This window comes from Myotis lucifugus, unplaced genomic scaffold (assembly GCF_000147115.1).
Source record: "Myotis lucifugus unplaced genomic scaffold, Myoluc2.0 scaffold_5, whole genome shotgun sequence".
NCBI classification, from domain to species: Eukaryota; Metazoa; Chordata; class Mammalia; order Chiroptera; family Vespertilionidae; genus Myotis; species Myotis lucifugus.
The window spans coordinates 5946819-5971147 of NW_005871053.1; the positions used below are offsets into that span (position 1 = coordinate 5946819).

Here is a 24329-nt window from a genome sequence, read left to right on the forward strand (position 1 = left end):
GATGCTGCCGGTGCCCCCGGGGTGGGGGTGGGGGTGGGGGGGTGAGAGGTGCTCCAGCACCTCCTGGTGACCGGTTGTTTGGTTATTCCACCATTACAGCGTCATGACCACAGACCTTTTATGATATAGATTTGAAACTTTTGTGTACCAAAAAGAAAAACCCTTATTTGAAAAGGATTCACTGACCGGGAAAATTATTTACAACATTTATGACAAAGGCATCTCATAATTCCATTACTCAAAGGACACACACCAAAGCACCAAGAAAAAAAAAATGAAGTTGCCACCCCTGGAGAAATAACCATATACAACTAATGCACACAAAGATCATATCTAGAAAATACAGGAATATAATCAGTCTCATTGGAGTTTCAAGAAACAGGATATTTAGAATATAAAACAAAAATCCCACTAGCAACAGCAAGGATGCAACAGAAAAATGGCACATATGTATTGCCAGAGGTAGTGTAAGCTGGTATAAACGTTTAAAAAAGGAATTAAGCAATCAACAGGTTAAAAAAAAATCTACACTCTTATTTCACTTCTATATATCTACAATAAAGAAAAAATTCAAACTATAAAAAGTGTTATATGCATGAAACTGTTTAATTCAGTGTTTTTTTTAGGAACTTCAAATCTGAGAAAAAGGTTTAATTTCTGAAATTGAATGCATCATGGATTTACCTTGATATTTATTTCAACATGAAAAATCATTATGAAATGTACACAACAACATGGAAAAACATACTTAGAATAAGTACCTGTAAGGGGGAGAAGACAGGAAACAAAATCAATGAATATCCTAAGCATTAAAATTTTAGCATTTCATAAAAATTCTTACCTTTGTAATATAAAACTTTTTTAATCCATCCAAAAACGATGTAAAAATAGAGGAAACCTGAGGTTTAAGAGCATGGCCTAAGAAGAAAAAAAGTATTTTAAATTAATAACAAATTCTATGTTTTTCAGAAGATCAAGAGGCTACTTCAACTTAGTATACTAAAAGAAAGGTGAATGCTTTCATAACCTTAATTTTTAAAATCTGCTGGTTATAGAAAACCTATTGGTATGAAGATCTAAATCTTTTATCTTCATCTCCTTTCAAAAGTCACAATTTTCTGTTTACAAAACCCCTCTTTGATTGCTCTTTTTTTTTTTAACTCAAATTACTCTATATAATTAATACACATAGTTTAGGTTATCTTTTAATGGTGCACTTTATTCATAGTAAAATCACTTCATTAATTTTTATTTCATTAAGAGCACTGAATGGTGACTCGTTTTACTTTTATTTTTTTAATTATGCAAAAACCATTGAGAACTATAATCAAATATTAAGTCAATATCACATTTAAGGTTGTTTCTTAATTAATTCTTAATTCATCCAGAATTCTTGGCATAAAAACTAGTAATTGCTTCCTTAATCACACTCAGAGAATTAAAATTGCCAAAATAACATAAATGGTGTCTCAGAGTCTGTTAAATTCATCTTTGCCCACAGATTGAGCTTAATTGAGTGATAGTCTTTTACTGATCTCATTGTTTTCAGAGTAGCAACATCTTAACTCTCATGACTGTTACATTTAAGAGTCCTGCATCTGGCCTTAGTGTTAGGAGACCAATTCAGAAAAATGAGGTGTACCATTTATATAGAATTTTTATAAAGAACTTTAAAGCCTCTAGTAAATTTAAATTATCTCCAAATAAAAATTTTATTTTTAGAAAAGGCTTTAAGGTTTTGGGATTTTGTTTGTGTTTAAAGTATGGCCCCTTCCTTAAAATAGGTACACACAGCAAACTAGTTTTATGGAAAACAAACAAAACAATTTTCTGGGGAAAAAACTATTACTTACAGTCTATTTTTTTTTTAATAGAGTCTGAATCTGTAATATTTATTACATTTTTATTTATTATAATAGGAAAGTGCATTGAGTAAAAGAATAGCTAACATTAAGTCTTCACCAGAGGCTAAGAGTTAGATATCATGCTATAACGGAACAAAGCAAAACACAACAAAAATGAAAGGCAGATTGGACAGAGATCAACCTAGCAATCTTTCTGATCTTTGGATCACAAGTAAGAGGTTTGTTTGGGGTTTTATTTTCCTTTTATTGTAACCTGCCAGAGATGCTTCTCTAGCATAACCAGTGCTTTAATAGGTAACATTTCTAGCATTTATAAAGTTAGAAATAACATAGCAAAGAATTCACTTTCTGTCACAAATGGAATTCATCCTACTTTAAGAATATTGGAAACATACAAACATATATGTGTGAGTGTGTATGTTGTGTTCTTGCAAGAAACTGAAATTATATGTTCTTCAAACAAGACTCTTAATCCACATAATCTTTACACAAAGTATGAGGACCCTAAATATTACTACTCTGATGTGAAATAATGCTTAAGGAAATATGTTAATCTTAACACAGTATAATGTCCATTATCACTGGTGGGAGGCAGTCACATATATTCCTGATACTGAGTTGATGGGATAGCTTTAAAGCATATTATTATAACAGTGATACTAACTTTTAAGTGGGTCAAGCATTAGTACTAATTGAGCATATTATCTTTTACTTATACTTAGATTAACGTTGACTATTAAACTGATTACATTCTAAATACATTCCAGCTATTTATTTTACCTTTTATAGGAAACAAAGTAACTAGTTTCCAAATTTACTAACTGGACAGTTTAATTAGTAAATATGTTCTTACAGTGTCAATTAAATAATTTAAAAGGATTTAATAAATATCTATATTTCAAATAAGTAATTTGAGACAGTGGAACAGATACAACTGGGTTCAAATTCAGCTCTACCACATATGACTTGGGACTTGGACTGAAATTTTAAGCTTTCGAGTAGTTTGTAAACTAGGAAGACCATTTTGAGGAACAGTTGTGAGGAGATACTGGATAAATTGTGCTACTAATACTGGGCTTAATATTAGCACTACGCTATGTGCTATCCAAGATTTGTTTACCCTCTTTTTGCTAATTTGATGATTAAGTCAGTCAACATGTAAGTGCCTGTTATGTGATAGGTTCAAGAAATATAAAAATGAATGAGAATATCCCCTAAATTTGACAAACTTTAGTTTACAGGAGAAATCTGTAGGTCATTTCAATATACTCAACAATATGTATCACAGTTGCCTCAACATGAGCCCCAAGGGGATGGGGATCAGACCTGAAAACCAGGTACATGCCCTTGACCAGGAATTGAACCCGTGACCCTCTGGTGCGAAGGCCAACACTCTAACCACTGAGCGACACTGGCCAGGACAATTAAGTTTTTATATAATAACCATTCTTACCTAAATTAAAATCTAAGCTACTTTTAGACAGAACTTTTAGAAAGGCCTATCTTAGTCTTTATATTTGTTATTGAGCAATCATTCCCATAATTTCATGGACTATTTTGAGGATACTTAAAGTCTATAAACTTAAATCCCAACTAAACTGATATTTATGAAAATTATATAGAAGCAATAAACTATAATTGAAAAGATGAGAAATTGTGTCATAAAGTTTAATACTTTAAGCAAAACAGGGAGAAAAAGAAACAGTCAACTGCTACTGAATTCTCCACCTAAGTATTCCAAGGGCACCTTAAATATAACCCATTGCAATGCCTTTTCCCCCAAAATCAACATCTCTTCTAGACTTATTCTACCAATCCAATAAGTCAAATGAGAAATCCAGGAGTTGCCCTCAATTCTTACCTTTCTTTAACCTTCTATATCCAGTTGGCAAGCTGGTCTTTGAAAAATCTATTGCTTACTTTCTATCTCCATTGCTGATACCTTGACCAAGACCCCCAACGTTTGCCTTTTGAGCCATTTCAACTCTTTCTCCATGCTTGCACCATTCTAATCTATCCTGCAGAATGCTAGCAGAATGAGCTTTCTACAATGTAAAGTTGATTTATTTTATTTCCTCTACAAAGAAATCCCTTTGCTGACAAGATAAAATTTAAACCTATCCTGCAAAGCCCTAGTCCACCCACCCAGTTTTCTCTTGTAACAACTCTCACCCTAACCTCTATTTGAGCCACACAGGACTAAAATATGCCATTAAGGTTTACAATTTCATATTTTTGCTGATAACTGAACAGATTTGGTAGGAGAGAGGGGAAGAGACCATCTCAGGGAAATTTCTATTCATCTCCTAAGATTTACTTAAAAAATCACCCTCCTTTAACAAGCCTTTCCTATCTCTTTATACCGACTTCAAGCAAAATCAAGCAGGCCATCAACCAACCCTCACTTGCACACCAGGGTAGCCAGTGCAGTTTTCTTTCATAGAACCTCCATCACACCTACATCCATTCATTTATATACTTGTCTGTCCTCATTAGACAGAGAGCTTCCTGAATGGTAGGAGCTATGATGTTCATCATTCTAGTTCTGCACTCTGTAATCTTCCTGGCACATACTGGTGTTTCATAAATTTTTGTTACTTAGTGAGCAGATTTTAAAATCACCATTTCTTTCTTACCAAACTGAAACTGCAGGTTGTCCATGAGGCGAATAGATGCAGGAGCACATCTCTGTTTTAAAAAGGAAAAAATGTGATACAAATTTAATAAGGAAAGAAGATAGACAGGTAATATAGGAATGTCATCTTTCTTCATAGATAAGTCTAGGAATTGTTACTCTTTTTATCCCTTCTCATAATCCATAGAAAAACTATCAGATAGTATCTAGAATTCTAAGATCTTTCAAGATTATTTGTATGAAAAAAGCTATAAACTTTGAGGCATAAGATTATGTATCTAAACCATCTAAAACTGCACCAGTGTCATATCTACTTTGGCACACAATAAAAGCTGCAAGGGAAGAAAAACAAGAAAAGCAGATATTCATACTCATTCTGTGATGCTAAAACATTACAATACAAACACTAGCAAGGGTTTAAATTAGCTACAACTTTCCCACAGAATTAAAAGTGAGCTGCACCCTAAATGGGATTTTATTTTCTAGGCAAATTGTTAACATGGATAAACTGCTACCAAGAGGTTGCTTTCAGATAAAAGAATTTTGATAAATGTCATGAACCTTTTAAAACATTTATCTTCTGAGTATTATCATCTATATAATAAAGAGCCAGGGTCGTAAGGACCGAAGGCTGACTGGGGCTGCTGCGGGCACCCAACCCAGCACTGACTGCCTAGGGGGCTGCGGATCAGGCCCAGAGAGAGACCCGCAGAGAGAGAGGCAGGGTCTGATCCATAGCCTCTGTAGCAGCCATTTATCAGAACTTGCCTCTCTTTCTCTCCTAACCTGGCCAACAGCCGCACCTCCATTTCTCTCCAGGCCTCCACTGGGGCTGCTGATCAGCCCTGCCTTTCTGATCAGGCCCTGTTGATAGGCCCAGAGACGCTGACTGGCATAGAAACTGACCCATCAGAACCAAATTGGCCGGCAGAGGAGGGCAGTTGGGGGCGAGTTCAAGGCCTGCAGGGGAGGGCAGTTGGGAGCGAGATCAGGCCGGCAGGGAAGGGCAGTTAGGGGTGATCAGGCAGGCAGAGGCAGTTAGGGGCAATCAGGCCGGCAGGGGAGGGCAGTTGGGGGCGATCAGACCGGCAGGGGAGGGCAGTTAGGGGCGATCAGACCAGAAGGGGAGAGCAGTTAGGGGCGAGATCAGACCAGCAGGGGAAGGCCATTGGGGGTGAGATCAGGCCGGCAGGGGAGGGCAGTTAGGGGTGATCAGGTAGGCAGGCAGAGGCAGTTAGGGGCGATCAGGTAGGCAGGCAGAGAGGTTAGGGGCGATCAGGCAGGCATGCAGGTGAGTGGTTAGGAGCCAGTGGTCCCAGATTGTGAGGGGTGTTCGACCCCACAGGGATCAGGCCTAAACCGGTGGTAGGACATCCCCCGAGGGGTCCCCGACTAGAGTGGGTGCAGGCTGGGCTGAGGGAACCCCCCCTCCATGCACGAATTTCATGCACTGGGCCTCTAGTTTATCAATAAAATTTGTACCAACACAATATTGAGATTTATGGGAATCACTCAAACTTAATATACACCTTAACTGTGTGTTATGACATTTTTGCTATTACTTGTTTTTAATTGGACACTTAATTTTTTAAATAATTCATAGGACACATTTTATTCTACCCTGAAAAATGACTAGATTCTTATTTTCAAATCTATACAACTTATTTACTCAGCTTTGATACTAAAGGTGAGAAAATTCAATCTATATTAAAAAGTCACTGACAAATCTAAAGAAACAATGTTAGATAATTTTATAATCACAGCATAAAATAACCTTGAATTTTATAGAATCCTATGGTTTCCAAGTTGCTTTCATAAATCTTTACTTAATATAAGAAAACAACCCTGTCAAGGTAGCAGTTCCCTTTTTACAGGTGTGAACACAAGAACCAGAGAGATCAAAAGACTTCTCAGAAGTCAGGTGCTAATTAAATAGTAAAGATAGAACCAGAATCAAGCTATCTTGACTGCTAGATGAGCAATATTTCAAATACACCACAGAGCCTCAAAAAAATCACTTAAAACACATGCACACACAGTTTTAAAGTTGTGTTTGAAACAAAATATTACATGAAATGATCTTATTTGATATTTCCTTATCTTATTAAAAGTATATAGTCATGCCTTTGCCAGTTTGGCTCAGTGATTAAAGTCGGTCCGCAGACTGACGGGTCTTGGGTTTGACTCCAGTAAAGGGCCTGTACCTCGGCTGCAGGCTCGTTCCCAGGCCCTAGTTGGGGCATGTGTGGGAGGCAACCAATCAATGTGTCTCTCACATTGATATTTCTCTCTGTCTCTCCCCTTCCTTTCCACTCTCTCTAAAAATCAATGGGGAAAAAATATCCTGAAGTGAGGGTTAACAACAAAAAAGTATCTATACATATAAAGAGGTAATATGCTAATTGCCGTTACGGTGTCCCAGTAACGACCAATTTGCATATTGATGCGCGCGCAGCAGGAGGTGGGCGGCCGGTGCCAAGTTCCTGGGGTTCTGAGGAGAGTGCCTGACAGGAGCCCGGACTGCGAAGAAGGAAGAGGAAACAGCCATGGGGAGCTCTTCCAATTCCTCTGCACAGACACCCTACCCCAGCCCCCGCACCCCTGGGGGGACGGAGAGGCTGACCGGACGGGGAGAAGACCCAGCCTCGGGGGTAGCTGCAGCCCGCATCTCCGACTCCAATCTCTTCCCCCGCCACCCCCGCCAGGGGCACCCACAACAACAGTACGCCGGCGACCACCCGTCAGCGCTCGCGAGGCACCCGGGGCCCACGGCCCGCCACTGCCGGGCCCCCTTCGCTGGGGCCAGGCACGCCTCTCCTGCCTACAACTCCAGACCCAGGTGGAGGCAGACTTGAGCAGCCCCCCAGGGTCAGACCCTTCCCCCGCCCCGACAGCAGCAGTGCCGTCTCCACAGCTGAAGCGAGCTGAACCTTGGTGGGGGCGAGGCTAAACCTGCCCTCCTAGCCTGCCTGGCTCCACCCTGGCCCGGCCCCCACCCCGCTCCAGGAGATTGGAGCCCCACCCTGAGCAGGTACAGCTGGGAAACAGCCACATACAATTTAAAGAATGGCGCCAAGTGGGAAGGTTTGACAGTTACTCCCCCTTTGGCCTCACTGCCCTCCTAGTGCCCCCCTAACTCCCTGCCCCCCACCAGCGCCTCCAGGGACGACCACTGCTACAGGGCTGCTGGCCAGAGCCCGCCCCTCCGAGGCCTGCGGAACCCTCTGCAAAGCTTCCATAACTACAGTCCCAGGAAACAATCATGCCCTCCTCCCCTAATCAGCACCTGCTATCTGTGAGGGTACCCGTGGGCAGTTTGGGGCGAGCGGGCTGGCGGGGGGGGGGGCAGTTGGGGGTGAGCAAGCTGGCGGGGGGGCAGTTGGGGACGAGCAGGCTGGCGGGGAGGGGGCAGTTGGGGGCAAGCAGACTGGCAGAGGGGGCAGTTGGGGGTGATCAGGCCGAAAGGGGGGGAAAGTTGCAGGCAATCAGGCCAGCAGGCAGACTGGTTAGGGGTGATCAGGCAGGCAGGCAGGTGAATGGTTAGGAGCCAGCAGTCCTGGATTGTGAGAAGGATGTCTGACTGCCGGTTTAGGCCCGATCCCACAGGGATCGAGCAGTCGGACATTCTCTGAGGGGTCTCAGATTGGTGAGGGTGCAAGCCAGGCTGAGGGATACCCCCGGCCCATGCACGAATTCCATGCACCGGGCCACTAGTATAGTCATAAAAAATCTACTATCTCAGTAATGTCAAACATTGGTATAAAGATATCTTGGTAGGTAGGTTAATGCTTCTAAAAATATTACCAGTTTCCAAAATACCAAAGGAAAATCAATTTTCCTAAATTGTTTTATTAAAATAGGCATATCAACTTCTAACAAAACACAGAAGTCTGATTAAACCAAGTTTCTTTTCTTCATAAAATAAAATATCATACAACATACATATTTATATGTTTTGGCTTAAGTACACCAGTAAAATATGAGAAAGCATTCAGAGCCATTCTGTCATTATTTTTTAAAAACCCTTTTAAATTCCTAGCAACAACCTGTAAATTCCATCTCCTACTGCCCAGATTCTACTTCACCTGTATCTAAATAGCAGGTGTTATTAATGATAACAATCAACATTGGCAAACAAACATCAGAAAACGGGGGAAAAGTATATAACATTTAGTATAGTAAATGTTTAGTGGAATTCAATCTCTGAAACAACTAAAACACAATATGCAGGCCTTGACAAAAATCTTAGTTTGACAACACTATCCACAAAATACATTGTGAGGATGAATGGAATAAACTGATTATAGAATGAATATTAGATGGCATTAAGAAACTACTGCTGATTTTCTTAGACATGATAACAGCATTGTGGTTATAAAGAACATCTTTCTTTTTCTTTTTCTTTTTTTTTTTAGGAGAAATATTTAGTGGTCAAGGGTCATATAAAGCATGCAACTTAATTTCAAATGGTGCAGAAAACATATACAAACATAAAAAATAGAGCAAAAAGTTACAAATTAAAACGTTGGAAAAATAAGTAAGAGAGGCTTTAGGTTACTTGCTACATATAGCAACCGATATTCAATTATATTTAAGTTGACTGCTGAGTAACATAAACTAGTCAGTCACTCACTGTTTCTATTTACACTAAGGCAGAGTAGATGGTTATAGACTTATATTATAAAAAATATTAAGAAGCTAAAAAACTTTTTTGTATCTAGATAATAAATATTAGTTTTCAACACTGATTTTCAAAAATTATCAAAATCAAACCAATAACTTTAATAAGTCTCATGTTTTAATAGTGCTGCACATTTTGAAAAGTCAGTATATGGAGTTTTCCAGTTACTGTTACAAGTAAATTCTCAAGTAAAGCACTCAATTAAAAAAATAGCATCTATATTTCTTTATGATCCTCTGTAAATTGATAATTTGTACATCATTGTACATTTTTCTAAAAATAAAAAGCAGAAAAGGTTTAAGAGTTTAAATTAAAAGCTGTCACTACAGAGTAATTAAATAGAAGTTCCTATAAAAGACCAAAATAATGTAACAATAACTTAAAAAGAACAACATTCTGGGTTACTATATCTATAATTACGATTAGGTTATGTTTCAATTGCTATGAAAACTAATTTGGTAGGTTAAAAAAACCTCAGAAGATTTCCTTTAAAAGTTAGAGACATCACACGTTCTGAGAATCTGGGCTCTAAATTCACTCTCATGCTATGAGTGTTCCATAGAAAAGAAAAGGGGGAAAGGGTCCTTGAGTTAAAGTGACCCCTGGTGGTAGGTGATTAGAACTAACATGAGAGGGAATATTTTTACCAAGTTGAATGGTGAGTTAATGATACATTCAGGGGATTTAAGAAACACTCGAACAAAAATTGCTTATTCGAACTAAAGTTAATGAAGAAATTAATTTCTTTCCTACTATGATAAATGTGCCCATGCCAGAATCTCTAATATCACCTGACTTGGACCTAAAGTGTACTTAGTAAATAATCTGAAAAGATATGAGGAAATGATAGTTATGGACTAATAAAGAAATACTAATATCTTTGTTTTATCTGAACAAAGAAGAAATAACCACATTAGCCTTAAAGCAGGTGTATAAAACTAAGTCAAATTGCTGGAAATTTCTTCCTTTTAATGATGCTATAAACAGGAATTCACTTAAATATGTAACCTGAAAATAAAACAAAAAAACCCACTCCGATTAGTCTTATTTACTTAGAATTCTCTGAACTAACTTAAAAAGCAACAGATTTCTCAATCTAATAATTTTCTCTAAATAGTTCCTGTAAAAAATGCATCAAAAGATTTCTGAAAATTTTATGGAGCCAATTCATAAACTCTTGCCATAGAAAAAAAACCAGAACTTACAATTCAGATGAGACGCATTTAAGGTGTCTTGTAACACATTTTAAATGTCTGCAGGATTTCTACTGTTCTGACTTCATAAGAATAAACCATAAAATAGAAGCACTAGATGGTATTTCTGTATCTCTGGTATCATGGTTGAGAAATAAATCATCTTTGAGTTGAAAAAGATTTGTTTCTTCAAGGAGTAAAACAAACTTTCTGTGCAGATTCTAGAGCAGCCCAAATTTCTGAGCCATACGACTATTCTGGAGAGTCTACTAATCTCATACAGTATCAGAAGTCAATGCTTCAAAACCAAACCCCTTGTACATAGCTATACACAAATTTAAACACTGAAAAATATATAATAGGCAACATCCTTAGTGATTATTAGACAAAAACCATGTCTATTAAACTTACATAATATCCATTGTACTGTGTTGGATATAAAGTTAAGACCTACTATCACACATAAAAGACATGATAATATAAAATTTGAGTTAAAAAAATATGTGAAAGAATTTTATTAATGCAAATTTCTAGATATAAAAGCTTAAAGTGAGGCAGAATTAGTTCTTCCCCTCACTAATCAGAATTGGTAACACAGATGAATCATATCATATTTAAGGCTACTTGTATAACTGGTCCTATTTGAAATGACATACTGGCTTACAACTGGGAGTCTACATTGTAAACAACAAGAACTTTTTAAAATAAGAATTATCTCGAGTTGAAAGAATGAAATAATGCATTATAGAGTAGATACTTCCCTCCTCTTATATTGAGAGAAGGGCCAAAAGTTAATGCTAACAGTCTCCCAAGTCATAATTTTACATTTTCAGTTTAGTAAAGGTATAATGACTTGTTCTGAGTAGATTCTGGTCAAGAGCATGTCTTATAACTGTCCTAAAGTTTAACATATTTTGCTGGGTAACAGAGTAAATCCAATTAACCAACATATGGCTATTCTCTTTGCTTTAGAGGAAGAAAAGTATGTTTTCAAAAAATGATTTAAAATAACAATTCCATTTTCTACATGTAACAAATTACTTCTCAGAATTACCACTGAATATAAAGTTTTAATTATTTTATACTACAAATGCTAAGCCTTTCCATGTATTTGAACCCCTCCAGGATAAATCATGTTGGAAACAGAACAATTCAGAATTGAGGTATATTAACATTCTGAGGTGTCAGACATAAACTATGTATATTTTCCCATATTATGACCTATACTCACTAGGAAAAAAACACCCTATCAGTTTAAAATTATTTAATATAAAAGTGATGGTAGGTAGAAAGGGCTACCCTTGTCAAAAGGTAGTGACAGAAAAAATTGCCTTCTAATCTATATTTCTAAAAACCTAATTCTTATACTCAGAAAGACAGTTTTTGGAGTACTGCATACTAATCCATGCCACATATACAGGCAGTGTTTCCTCTTAATGGAACAACTGTTCATCTCTCAATACCATAGGGCATAACTCCGAAATTTTATTAGGGGGAGAAAAAAACACACCAAACTTCAAAAATTGCTTTAGATCTTGTTTCACTGTTTTCCCTTCAATTTATTTTTAAACCAACAATAAAAGAGAATAAAATATTATATGTGACACTGCTCTTGTGATTAAAAAACAAAATTTTCCCCCTTTGGAGAGGCTTTAGTAAGAATCTACTTTCTGAGAAAGTCTTAAAAGTCACTTACCCATCTGAGTAAAGATGGAGATTATACTGGACTGCCACTTATGAGATAAAATCACATTAATCTTCCACTAAATCTTCCTTTCTAGCTCCTCACAAGGTAGTGAAGTATTGAAAGAGGAAAATTCCTCACATGGACAAAGATCAGATGAGAGAGACTTTAGCAGAATCCTTCCGCTGCCAGTATAATGTTGCTCAATTTATTTCCTTCAGTAAGAACAGTGATGAAAATACACACAGAGCCCTTCTCTATTTGTGAACAATCACATATGCTCCTTTCCAAAAGATATTCATCCAAAATAGTTTCCCATTTCAAAGTCTGAAAATACTGCAAAATGGAAGTGCTATAAAATGACAGTGAAGAATTATAAGCAGCCAACTCATTATTCAATCAGGAATTTGGCACAACCATAAAGCATGTACCATCTATTTTAATGGATCTTAATTCCTTTGCTATCAACTGAAAATCCAAATTGCAGAATGAACAATGAATAGTGCCAAAATCTGGTAATTTTCTCAATTTTTCTGCCTGAAAATACTCTTACAAAGCAGGGAAGCACATACAGTAACATTCTTGACATGTGAGATTTGTACATTCTATAAACTATTATGTAAATGTCCGTATGCTATAATGCTAGCATTTATCCATTTCCAGGGAAGGTAAACAATAATGCCTCCTTATATGTGCATTGTAATAGGAGCAAAATGTGTAACTTCCCCCAAAAGTGAAGAAACTTAATTGTTTCTTTCAGAAGAGCAATGTTTTTTAAATTAAATCTTTATTGTTGAAAAGTATTACATTATGTCCCCCTTTTCCTCCCATTAACTTCTTCTAGCCTGCCCCTGTCCTCTATCCCAGGCCTCCACCACCCTATTGTCTGTGTCCATGGGTTATGCATATATGCATACAAGTTCTTTGGTTGATCTCTTCAACCCATCCCAGAAGAGCAATATTTGAGAATAAAATGTTACCTATCCAGACTTTTTAATCTGTTTCAAGTAAGGCAAGCTTTCTAGTCGCATGGTATTTACCTCTAAAAACTGTCTATTATTAAGTACAAAACACCAAATTATTGAAACTATAGACTGAAAGGAGCTTTCTTTTTTATCTGCTTTTTAACCTCAGGGTGGCACTTTCTATCAATTATCATCTTTATTTATTCCTAGATAATTCAATATAATTCACTGTGTGAATATCCAAAGCATTTCTTAAAACAAATTAAAGGACAATTTTTACTGGCTTATGTAAAGAGGAAGGAAAATTTCATTCCTTGCTTTTCATTAGCAAAAGTAGTTCTTCTCTGTTACTATCAGGGCATATAAAATTGTAACAAAAATAACATCAGATTGCACCAATTATTTATGTTTAAATTCAACATTTCAACTGTAATAAAATTATAAACTTAAGATTTTGATACACTTGTACATTTTTTGCATTAATGAAACCTAGATATATTTACATGGGAGTATTTGAAATGTGAAAAACCAGATGGAGCACTCAGAAATGCTTAAAATATGTCTTCCTCTACTCCAAAGACCATATAACAACATTAAGTTTGTGTTCCACAGAGTGGAAATACTGTGCAGGGGCAGAATTGGCCAACATAGACTGAATGTAACCTAATTGAGATATTTTATTAAAAATATATACAAATCAGACTAGTTTTATAAATTGTATAATTATTTTAAAAATATAATTTGGCATTTATGTTTATTTTGCTATAAAATATTAAGGCAATAATGGTAAATTAAAAAGATGTCATTCAAAACTTGAACAAGAGATAATCTGAACTGTGCCTTTAATGCTAAAGCTTTTGGGGGAAAATAGTCAATCTGGACAAAGATAAAAAGTAAATAAAAATAAAAGTACTGCCCTGGCTGGTTTGGCTCAATGGATGGAGCGTCGGCCTGCGGACTGAAAGGTCCTAGGTTCGAGTCCAGTCGGGGCGTGTACCTTGGTTGAGGGCACGTCCCTGGGGGGGCGGGGGGTGGGGTGTGCAGGAGGCAGCTGATCGATGTTTCTCTCTCATTGATGTTTCTGGTTCTCTATCCCTCTCCCTTCCTCTCTGTAAAAAATTACTAATATATATATATATGATGTGTGTGTGTGTGTGTCCCTCAGCCCAGCCTGCACCCTCTCCAATCTGGGACCCCTCGAGGGATATCCAACTTCCCATTTACAGCCGATCCCAGTGGGACATCCGTTTCACAATCCAGGACTGCTGACTCCAAACCGCTTGCCTGCCTGCCTGCCTGCCTGCCCCTAACCGCTTCTGCCTTCCAGCCTGATCACCCCCTAAACACTCCCCTGCCAGCCTGATTGACGCCTAACTGCTCCCCTCCTGACCCGATTGCCCGCAACTGCCCTCCCGTGCCGGCCTGGTCCCCCCCAACTTCCCTCCTCTACAGGCCTGGGTCCCCCCCAACTGCCCTCCCCTGCAGGCCTGGTCCCTCCCAACTGCCCTCCCCTGCTGGCCTGATCGCCCACAACTGCCCTCCCCTGCCGGCCATCTTGTGTCCACATGGGGGCGGCCATCTTGTGTATTGGAATGATGGTCAATTTGCATATCACCTCTTTATTATATAGGATACCTGTAGTATCTTAAATTTTTTCTTGGTAATTCATCTTAGTTTATTTTTTTGTTTTATTTTTAATTGAATTTATTGGGGTGACATTGGTTAATAAAATTATATAGGTTTATCCTTGACCTTTAAGTGACGCTTATAGTATAAGAAAACATATGAACTATAGTGCTTATTGCTCAGATATTTACTCCTAACACTTATCTTCACTCCTCCTTTATTTAATCATTCTACTTTTAAATATACTGTTACCATATCATTATTTTAGCAAACACATAGCATAATACTATCTATCCCCAAAGTTGTAGTAAATTAGGAGCACTTAAGGATTTCAACTCTTAGTATTCATTTATACTTTAACCCCACCAAAGTAACCTGCCACAAGTTTAAGAATGTTCATTCCAGGACTATACTTCTTTTTAAACTCTCCCCTGCACCTAGGAGTAAGACCATCAATATTAAGGGGCCTATGACCAAGTCTTGATGGGAGAAGAAATCTAAATGATAAGTAACTGAAGCTACTTTAAAATTATAAAAATTATCCTTGTTAACTGTTAGATTAGGTGAGAAGTCCACAGAGCTGACCTTCCTAAAAGTGGGAAACTTAGAAAGAATGAGTGTCTCAGAAAGTAAAACTGGGTGCATGAAAATGGTAACTATGTGGGTAACTATAACTTTTTTTTGCTTATCTTAAATTTCTTTAAAACATTCATAGTGATCCTTTTGGGATAGTTGGGAGATAGGACTCTTCACTACTTTCAATTTGAGTACCTTATAAAGTCAACAATAAATATCGAGTACTCGATAGGTAAAATCCTATTGCCTTATCAGATCCTCCCTCCACTCTGCTCTGGAGAACTGCAGGATAACCTATGATAGGTAACATTACAAAACTCCATTGTTGCCCTAACCGGTTTGGCTCAGTGGATAGAGCATCGTCCTGTGGACTGAAGCGTCCCAGGTTCAATTCTGGTCAAGGGCATGTACCTTGGTTGCGGGCACATCCCCAGTGGGGGTTGTGCAGGAGGCAGCTGATCGACGTTTCTCTCTTGTCAATGTTTCTAACTCTCTATCCCTCTCCCTTCCTCTGTAAAAAATCAATAAAATATATTTGAAAAGAAAAGAAAACTCCATTGCCCTCAAGATTCTAGTCCAGTATAATTGAGGTATTAAAGAATTCCAGGAGTTTGGAGAAAGCAAGAAGAAGGTGAAGTATATTCCCTTAACTAGGTCCTATCAGGAAATGTTGAAATAAGAATTTTTCACAAACCATTGTAGTTCAAACAATGAATCAAATGCCTAAAGAAATGCAAGAATTTCCACACTGATACACTGAACTAAATAAATAAAATTACTTTGCATTACCTCATCTTTTAAAACTCTTGAAAAATATATCCCTTTTTTAAGAAGAGAGAAAAAAAAGGAAATTCTTTTACTAAATATATTATATTATGCTATACTAAATTATAATACTTAATTTAAGCTATAGATTAGGTAATATTATAAAACAAAGTAGGGCCTGGTAGCACCACATTCTAAGAACTGCTCAAGTTTAACTACTTATATGTAATTTCTAAATGTCTCGGCCGTTAATATTCAGCTGTTTATTTTAATTTCAACAAATTTCTCAAGAAAAATTAAATATTGCTTCAATTCATAACAAACCATCTTACTCAAAAATAACTTAAGAAAACGTAACATTAAATAAAAGGCAAAGTCATTAGAAGCCATTAACCCAAGTATATTTCTTACCTTGGCTTAAAATTGTATAACACTCTTTAAACCAAGAAGTAGGTGTATAATTACTTTAAAAAAATAGCAGCTGCACTTAAAGGGATAATTTTACAACATTACCATTTCACATAGGACTGGGTAAAAAAATCACAAATATAATACAATAAAATATGAAAATTATATGTGACATAAAAATCAATTATGCAGTAGAATTTTAAATATAAGTATATATGTGTGGGTTTGTTTTTGTTGTTTTGTTTTGTTACCTGTTTTGCAATTTCTCTTAAACAGGCTACTCCTTGTTCAAAATTAGGGAAAGCTACTGAGCCATACTTTTGATATTCAGGGACTGGTCTGATTTTTATTGTAGCTTCTGTTATCACACCAAGAGTTCCTGTAAAAGAAGGGGGAATAATCCAATATGTCACATGCCAATTTTCTAAATCATATTTAAATCTATTTTATATTTATTCAATTAATTTATTCTATTATTCATATTTAAATCTATTTAATCTATTCTGTGGGAATTCTAGAAAAACTAAGCAAATTTTCTAATTTCTAAGAAGTTTATAGAATACATTTTTCTTGGTTATATATAAATATTTTAAAACATTTTTAAGGTTACCTTTCTCCAAGAAGGGTATTTTTAAGTAGTTTTATGCCCGATGGGCATGGCTCAGTGGTTGAGCATCAACCTATGAACCAGGAGGTCATGGTTCAATTCCGGTCAGGGTACATGCCCAGGGTTGTGGGCTCAATCCCCATGTGGGGCATGCAGGAGGCAGCCTATCAATGATTCTCTTATCATTGATGTTTCTATCTCTTTCTCCCTCTCCCTTCCGCTCTCAAATCAATAAAAATACATTTTTTAAAAGTATTACAACTTACTAAAAGAAAAAGGTATTTGAAAAGCAACAGGTTTTTGTATCTTATATGCATTCATGCCTATTTTTACTGTGAGAACAATTTATTGGGGACAAAAAGAACTTTCCATGAGCACTGAAGATGACAGAAGAAATTAGAGGGACCATTATAACTTGCCTTTTTTCTTAAGAATTCATACAAGGAAAAGACAAAGGCAAAGGAGATGCCCTTGTATGAAACAAAAAAACCCAGATATTTAATAGACAAAACTTATCATAAATATATAGCACAAGAGGACCACCACCAATGAAACAAATATTCTTTTCTTTCTTACATGGAGGAGTGGCGGACAAATCAGAGAAAATAAACAAGTTAAATGTAACTACATGATCTATATATCTATACTACAATATTTGAAGAGACATGGTTAAAAACAATTGTATTCACAAGCCAAGCTTTTCAAATCAGTGGTTTCTGATGTACTAATGATAAAAATTATTAATACTATTAGTAAACTGTGAATTATAAAAAAAGAAAAAGGAGTCAACCGGTTTGGCTCAGTGGATAGAGCGTCAGACTGCGGACTCAAGGGTCCCAGGTTTGATTCCGGTCAAGGGCATATACCTTGGTTGCAGGCACATCCCCAGTAGGGAGTGTGCAGGAGGCAGCTGATCGATGTTTCTCTCTCATCGATGTTTCTAACTCTCTATCCCCCTCCCTTCTGCTCTGTAAAAAAATCAATAAAATATATTTAAAAAGAGAAAAAAAAAAGAAAAAGGGAAATTTTTGAAATTGTGGAACTTCACTACAACACTTGAAATAAATGAAAAGTATTAAAAAAATCAAAGCTCCAAATAAATTTATAATATACCTAAAATAAAATGTCAATATATAATACAAGATTAAAAAGTACTAAGTCCATAAAAAGTAAATTATATTACATTAGATCACATATAGAGGAGATTTCCTACTGAGATATCAAATATGGCCCTATTATGACATGTAAAATCACAAATCTCTGCAATTTTGGCCCAATTACATATATACAAAAGATATATCTTGTCCATTTTAAAAGATAAGAAAAGTGATTAGATTTTATCATCTTTTTTGAATTATAATTCACAGACCCTAAAATTCACCCATTTAAAGTATAAAATTCAATATATGCAACTTCATTAACCATAATCTAAGTTGATTTTTATCACTCCAAAAAAGAAACCTATCAAACAATCATTCTCTATTTCCCACTCCCTACTTCCCTGACACACACACCACAGACCTAGACAACCACCAATCTATTTTCCGTCTCTATAAATTTTCCTATTCTGGACATTGTATATAAATAGAATCTTAAAATATGTGGTCTTTTAACTGGCTCCTTTCACTTAGCAGGGGTGGGGAACTTTTTTCTGCCAAGGGCTATTTGAATATTTATAACATCATTCGGGGCCATTCAAAATTAAACTTAAAAATTAGCCTGCTAAACATTTTATTAACTCACCCCTAAAGCCTTGGCAGGGCCAGACCAAATTATTTCTCAGGCTTTATACAGCCCATGGGTTGGACATTCCCCACCCCTGGTTTAATCGATCATGCTTATGTAATGAAACTCTGTAAAACAGCAGAAAATGTGGTAAAAGGTAATTGGAAGGACATTAAGTAAACTTATTAGAGATGTCAGCAAAACTGTAGGTCAGTTAATTTGCCTGGGTAGGAACAGTGGGGATACTGGAAGTCCTAGGCCGTGGTTGGCAAACTGCAGCTCTTGAGCCACATGCAGCTCTTTGGCCCCTTGAGTGTGGCTCTTCCTAAGCCTTAGGAGTACCCTAATTAAGTTAATAACAATGTACCTACCTATATAGTTTAAGTTTAAAAAATTTGGCTCTCAAAAGAAATTTCAATCGTTGTACTGTTGATATTTGGCTCTGATGACTAATGAGTTTGCCGACCATTGAGCTAGAGTATTCAGGCAAGAATAAAAAAGGCATCAAAATTGAAAAGGAAGAAGTAATAATGTCTCTATTTGCAGATGACATGATCTTATATATAGAAAATCCTAAAGATTCAACAAAAAAGCTCTTAGAACTAATCAATAAATTCAGTAGTTACAAGATACAAAATTAACATACAAAAATTAATAGTGTTTAAATACACTACCAATGAATTTTATAAAAAACAAATAAATTGATCCCATTTACAACAGCATCTAATACAATAAAATACTTAAAAATCAATTTAACCAGGGAGGTGAATGATCCCTACTCTGAAAACCACAAGACATTGATAAAAGAAATCCAAGACACAAGTACAGTAAATAGAAAGGTATCATTCTTCCATGTTCATTTATCGGAAGAATTAATATTGTTAACACGTCAATACTAGAAAAAGCTATCTACAAGTTCAATGCAATCCCTATCAAAATTCCAATGGCAGCCGAAACCGGTTTGGCTCAGTGGATAGAGCGTTGGCCTGCGGACTGAAAGGTCCCAGGTTCGATTCCGGTCAAGGGCATGTACCTGGGTTGCGGGCACATCCCCAGTAGGAGATGTGCAGGAGGCAGCTGATCGATGTTTCTCTCTCATCGATGTTTCTAACTCTCTATCTCTCTCCTTTCCTCTCTGTAAAATATCAATAAAATATATTTAAAAAAAAAAAAATTCCAATGGCATTTTTTACAGAAATTAAAAAAAACAAACCACTACTCCTAAAATTTATGGTTGTTGGAACCACAAAAGACCCTGAACAGTCAAAGAAATCATAAACCGGAGGTGTCACACTTACTAATTTCAAGCAATATTATAAAGCTATAGAAATCAAAACAATATGGTATGGGCACAAGAACAGGCATATAGATCAATGAAACAGCACAGAGAACCCAGAAATCGACCCAAGCCATTACACTCAATTAATATTTGATAATGGAGGCAAGAGCATACAATGGAATAAAGACAGTCTCTTTAATCAATGTGTTAGGAAAATTGGACAGGTATATGCAAAAAAATGAAACTAGACCACCAACTCACACCATATTCAAGAATAAACTCAAAATGGATAAAGACTTCAATGTAAGCTGTGAAACCATAAAAATCCTAAAAGAAACCATGGGCAGCAAAATCTCGACACTTCTCATAGCAATATGTTTGCCAATACAACTCCTAGGGCAAGGGAAACTAAGGAGAAAATAAACAAATGGGACTACAAAATAAAAAGCTTCTGCACAGCAAAAGAATCCATCAACAAAATGAAAAGGAAGCCCACTGCATGGGAGAATAATTTGGCAATGATACATCTGATAAGGAGTTAATATTCAAAATATATAAGGAACTCATACAACTTAACAAAAGAAAGACAAACAACTCAATTAAAAAATGACACTTCTCCAAAGGGGACATACAGTTGACCAAGAGACATATGAAAAAAATTCTCAGTCACTAATCATCAGAGAGATGCAAATTAAAATGACAATAAGGTATCTCACATCTGTCAGATTGGCTACCATCAACAAATCAACAAATGACAAGTGCTGGTGAGGATGTGGAGAAAAGGGAGCCCTAGTATACTGCTGGTGAGAATGCAGATTGGTGCAGCCACTACAGAAAACAGTGTGGAGTTTCCTCAAAAAAATTAAATATGGAACTGCCATTTGATCCAGTGATCCCATTTCTAGGAATATATCTTAAGAAACCTGAAACACCAATCAGAAAAAATATATGCACTCCTATGTTCATAGCAGCACAATTTACAATAGCTAAGATCTGGAAACAACCCAAGTGCCCATCAGTAGATGAGTGGATAAAAAAGCTGTGGTCATTTACACCATGGAATACTATAGAGCAGTAAAAAAAAAAAAAAAAAAGATCTCTTACCCTTTGAGACAGCAGGGAGGGACCTGGAGAGTATTATGCTAATCGAAATAAGCCAGTCAGAGAAAGACAAGTATCACATGATCTCACTCATATGTGGAATCTAATGAACAAAATAAACTGATGAACAAAATATATCCAGAGACATAGAAACATGGAACAGACTGCAGAATCTCAGAGGGAAGGCAGGGTGGGTGGGTGGGAGGGAAGAACTTATATGCATATATGCATAATCCATGGACACAGACAATAGTGTGGTGAAGGCCTGGGGGTAAGGAGGTGATGGGTGCAGGTTAGAAGGGGTCAATGGGGAAAAAAAAGGGGACGTCATTATCAACAAGACAAGCAATAACAAGTATTGGAGAGGTGTGGAAAAAGGGAACCCACAGTCACTGCTGGTGGGAATGTAGACTGGACTAACCACTAGGAAAGCAGTCTGGCGATTCTTCAAAATAATTAAGAATAGAGCTACCATATGACCCAGCAATCACACTCCTGGGTATATATCCAAAAAACTCGAAATCATGTATTCACAAAGATATATGCACTCCTATGTTCATTACAGCATTATTCACGGTGGCCAAGACATGGAAACAACCAGAGTGTCCTGCGATAGAGGACTGGATAAAGAACATGTGGTACATATACACAATAGAATACTACTCAGCCATAAGAAAGGATGAAATAGTGCCATTTGCAACAACATGGATGGACCTTGAGAACATTATGCTAAGTGAAATAAGTCAGTCAGAAAAAGCTAAGAACCATATGATTTTGCTCATATGTGGGATATAAAACTGAAACTCATGAACACAAACAGCAGTGTGGTGGTTGCCAGAGGGAAGGAGGTAGGGAGAGAAGAGAGTCCTAATATAAGGTGACGAGAAATTTGACTTTGGATGGTGGTCACATGGTGCAATATACAGATTTTGTAACATAGAAACCCACACCTAAAACCTATATGTTCATGTTGACCAATGTCACCCCAATCAATTTAATAAATAAAATTAATTTTTTTTAATAATTTTCAAATATGTTTTTAAGAAAATTAAATGCTTTGCCCAGGTGGTGTTGCTCAGTGGTTGAGCACCAACCCATGAACCAAGAGGTTCCTAGTTGGATTCCCAGTCAGGGCACATGCCCAGGTTGCGGACTCAATCCCTAGTACGGGACGTGCAGGAAGCAGCTGATCTATCATGGTAGCTCTTACACATCCATGTTTCTATCCCTCTCCCTTCTTCTCTTGCTAAAAATTAATAAAAACATTTTTAAAATAAAGAAAATTAAATGCTTCAATTATTATTTAATATAAAATATAAGTATTTGCTTGAAGTAAATAAAATCTCTCATAATTTAAAAATATACTTTCAGGTGACTTCAAGGCAGAGAAGAATGGCAGTCATTTGATTCTGAATCCTCTCCCTCTACTTAACCCCCCCAAAAACCCCATAAAAATCAATCTTATACTCAAAAATAACAAATTTCAAGGAAAAACAAATAAAACCACTGAGGAACTATACCTTCAGTATTACAAAGAGACAAAAAACAAAACAAAACAAAACAAAACATTATGACCTTCAAATTACCTGTAAGTAGAGATTTTAAAAAAATTCCAAAAGACCTTCTACAGCCTTCCAGCTGCTACAAGCTTATAAGAGCAGAAAATAAGAGGAGGCTTAAAAGATTGCAAAAGAGCCCTAACCGGTTTGGCTCAGTGGATAGAGCATTGGCCTGCGTACTGAAGGGTCCCAAGTTCAATTCTGGTCAAGGGCATGTACCTTGGTTGTGGGCACATCCCTAGTAGGGAGTGTGCAGGAGGCAGCTGAATCGATGTTTCTCTCTCATCGATGTTTCTAGCTCTCTATCCCTCTCCCTCTCCCTTCCTCTCTGTAAAAAATCAATAAAATATATATTTTTTAAAAAGATAGAATATAGAGTAGCAGAGGACTTGGAGGAAGCACAGTCAAAATCAACCCCAGAATGCAAAAGTGCAACAGAAATGTCAAAATATTATACAAGGTTTGGTAATCCATAGCCCTGGCTATTGGAGGGATGTGAAAATGGGAGGAACCAGAAATGGCAGCCTTAGAGAAGCAAGGGGCATATATTCAAGGGAGCATCATATTTTGAGAAGTGTGGTACTCCTTGGAGATAAAGCAGTGAAGGGAAATCCTATCTAATAATAGACAAACATGGTAATTAACTGTACCTCTGACACGCTTCCCATTGGCTAATCAGGATGATATGCAAATTAACTGCCAACCAAGATGGCGGCCAGCAGCCAGGCAGCTGAAGCGAACAGGAGGCTTGCTTGCTCCAGTGAAGGAGGAAGCCAAGGTTCCCCGCCTGCCGCTGCTGGGCTCTGAGCTTGCACTATAAGCAACTATGTTGCAATTATAAAAGCTAAACAAACCCCATGCTTTCAGCCAGCCGGCCGAGCTGGAGTTGCAACAGTGTTTCAATTATAGAAGCCAAACAAACTCAGATTCCTGCTTTCAGCAGCGGAGGTCTCAGAGCTGGAGTCGAGCCTCAGAGCTAAAGCCGGCTCTCAGTTCCAGTGACAGCCATAGAAGGTAAATAAATCCCACAATAAAAAAAAAAGAAAGAAAAAAAGGAGAGGTTGGGAGCTTCAGTCACCCGCCAGCCTGAAAACGGCCCTCAGCCCCTCATCCAGACTGGCCAGGCACCCCAGTGGGGACCCCCACCCTGATCCAGGACACCCTTCAGGGCAAACCAGCCGGACCCCACCCATGCACCAGGCCTCTATCCTATATAGTAAAAGGGTAATATGCCCCCCAGCACCGGGATCAGCGGAGCAGCGAGGCCTCCCGGCACTGGGATCAGCGGAGCCGCGAGGCCTCCTGGCACCGGGATCAGCGGAGCCTCCCAGCACCAGGATCAGCGGAGCAGCGAGGCCTCCCAGCACCAGGATCAGCAGAGCAGCGAGGCCTCACTGCCCCTGTGTCGAGCGGAGCCGTGAGGCTTCCCAGCACCGGGATCAGCGGAGCAGCGAGGCCTCCCAGCACCAGGATCAGCTGAGCAGCGAGGCCTCACTGCCCCGGTGTCAAGCGGAGCCGCGAGGCCTCCCAGCACCGGGATCAGCGGAGCAGTGAGGCCTCACTGCCCCGGTGTCAAGCGAAGCCGCGAGGCCTCCCAGCACTGGGATCAGCGGAGCCACGAGGCCTCCTGGGCCCTGAGCAGCGTGACAGGGGCAGCGCC

The 24329-nt window shown here is 37.8% G+C and overlaps 1 protein-coding gene across 3 annotated transcripts in view; it reads right to left on the reverse strand.

The window, feature by feature from the left end:
* Window positions 1–24329, reverse strand: part of AGPS (alkylglycerone phosphate synthase) — a 124113-nt gene that overhangs the window by 40024 nt on the left and 59760 nt on the right. For all 3 annotated transcript variants that reach the window (XM_006083078.3, XM_023744539.1, XM_014467649.2), the window contains exons 11-13: window positions 16650–16777; window positions 4502–4553; window positions 842–918 (exon numbers count right to left, since the gene is read on the reverse strand). In XM_006083078.3, the coding sequence (XP_006083140.1) occupies window positions 842–918; window positions 4502–4553; window positions 16650–16777 (257 nt within the window). The remainder of the gene's footprint in view (window positions 1–841; window positions 919–4501; window positions 4554–16649; window positions 16778–24329) is intronic.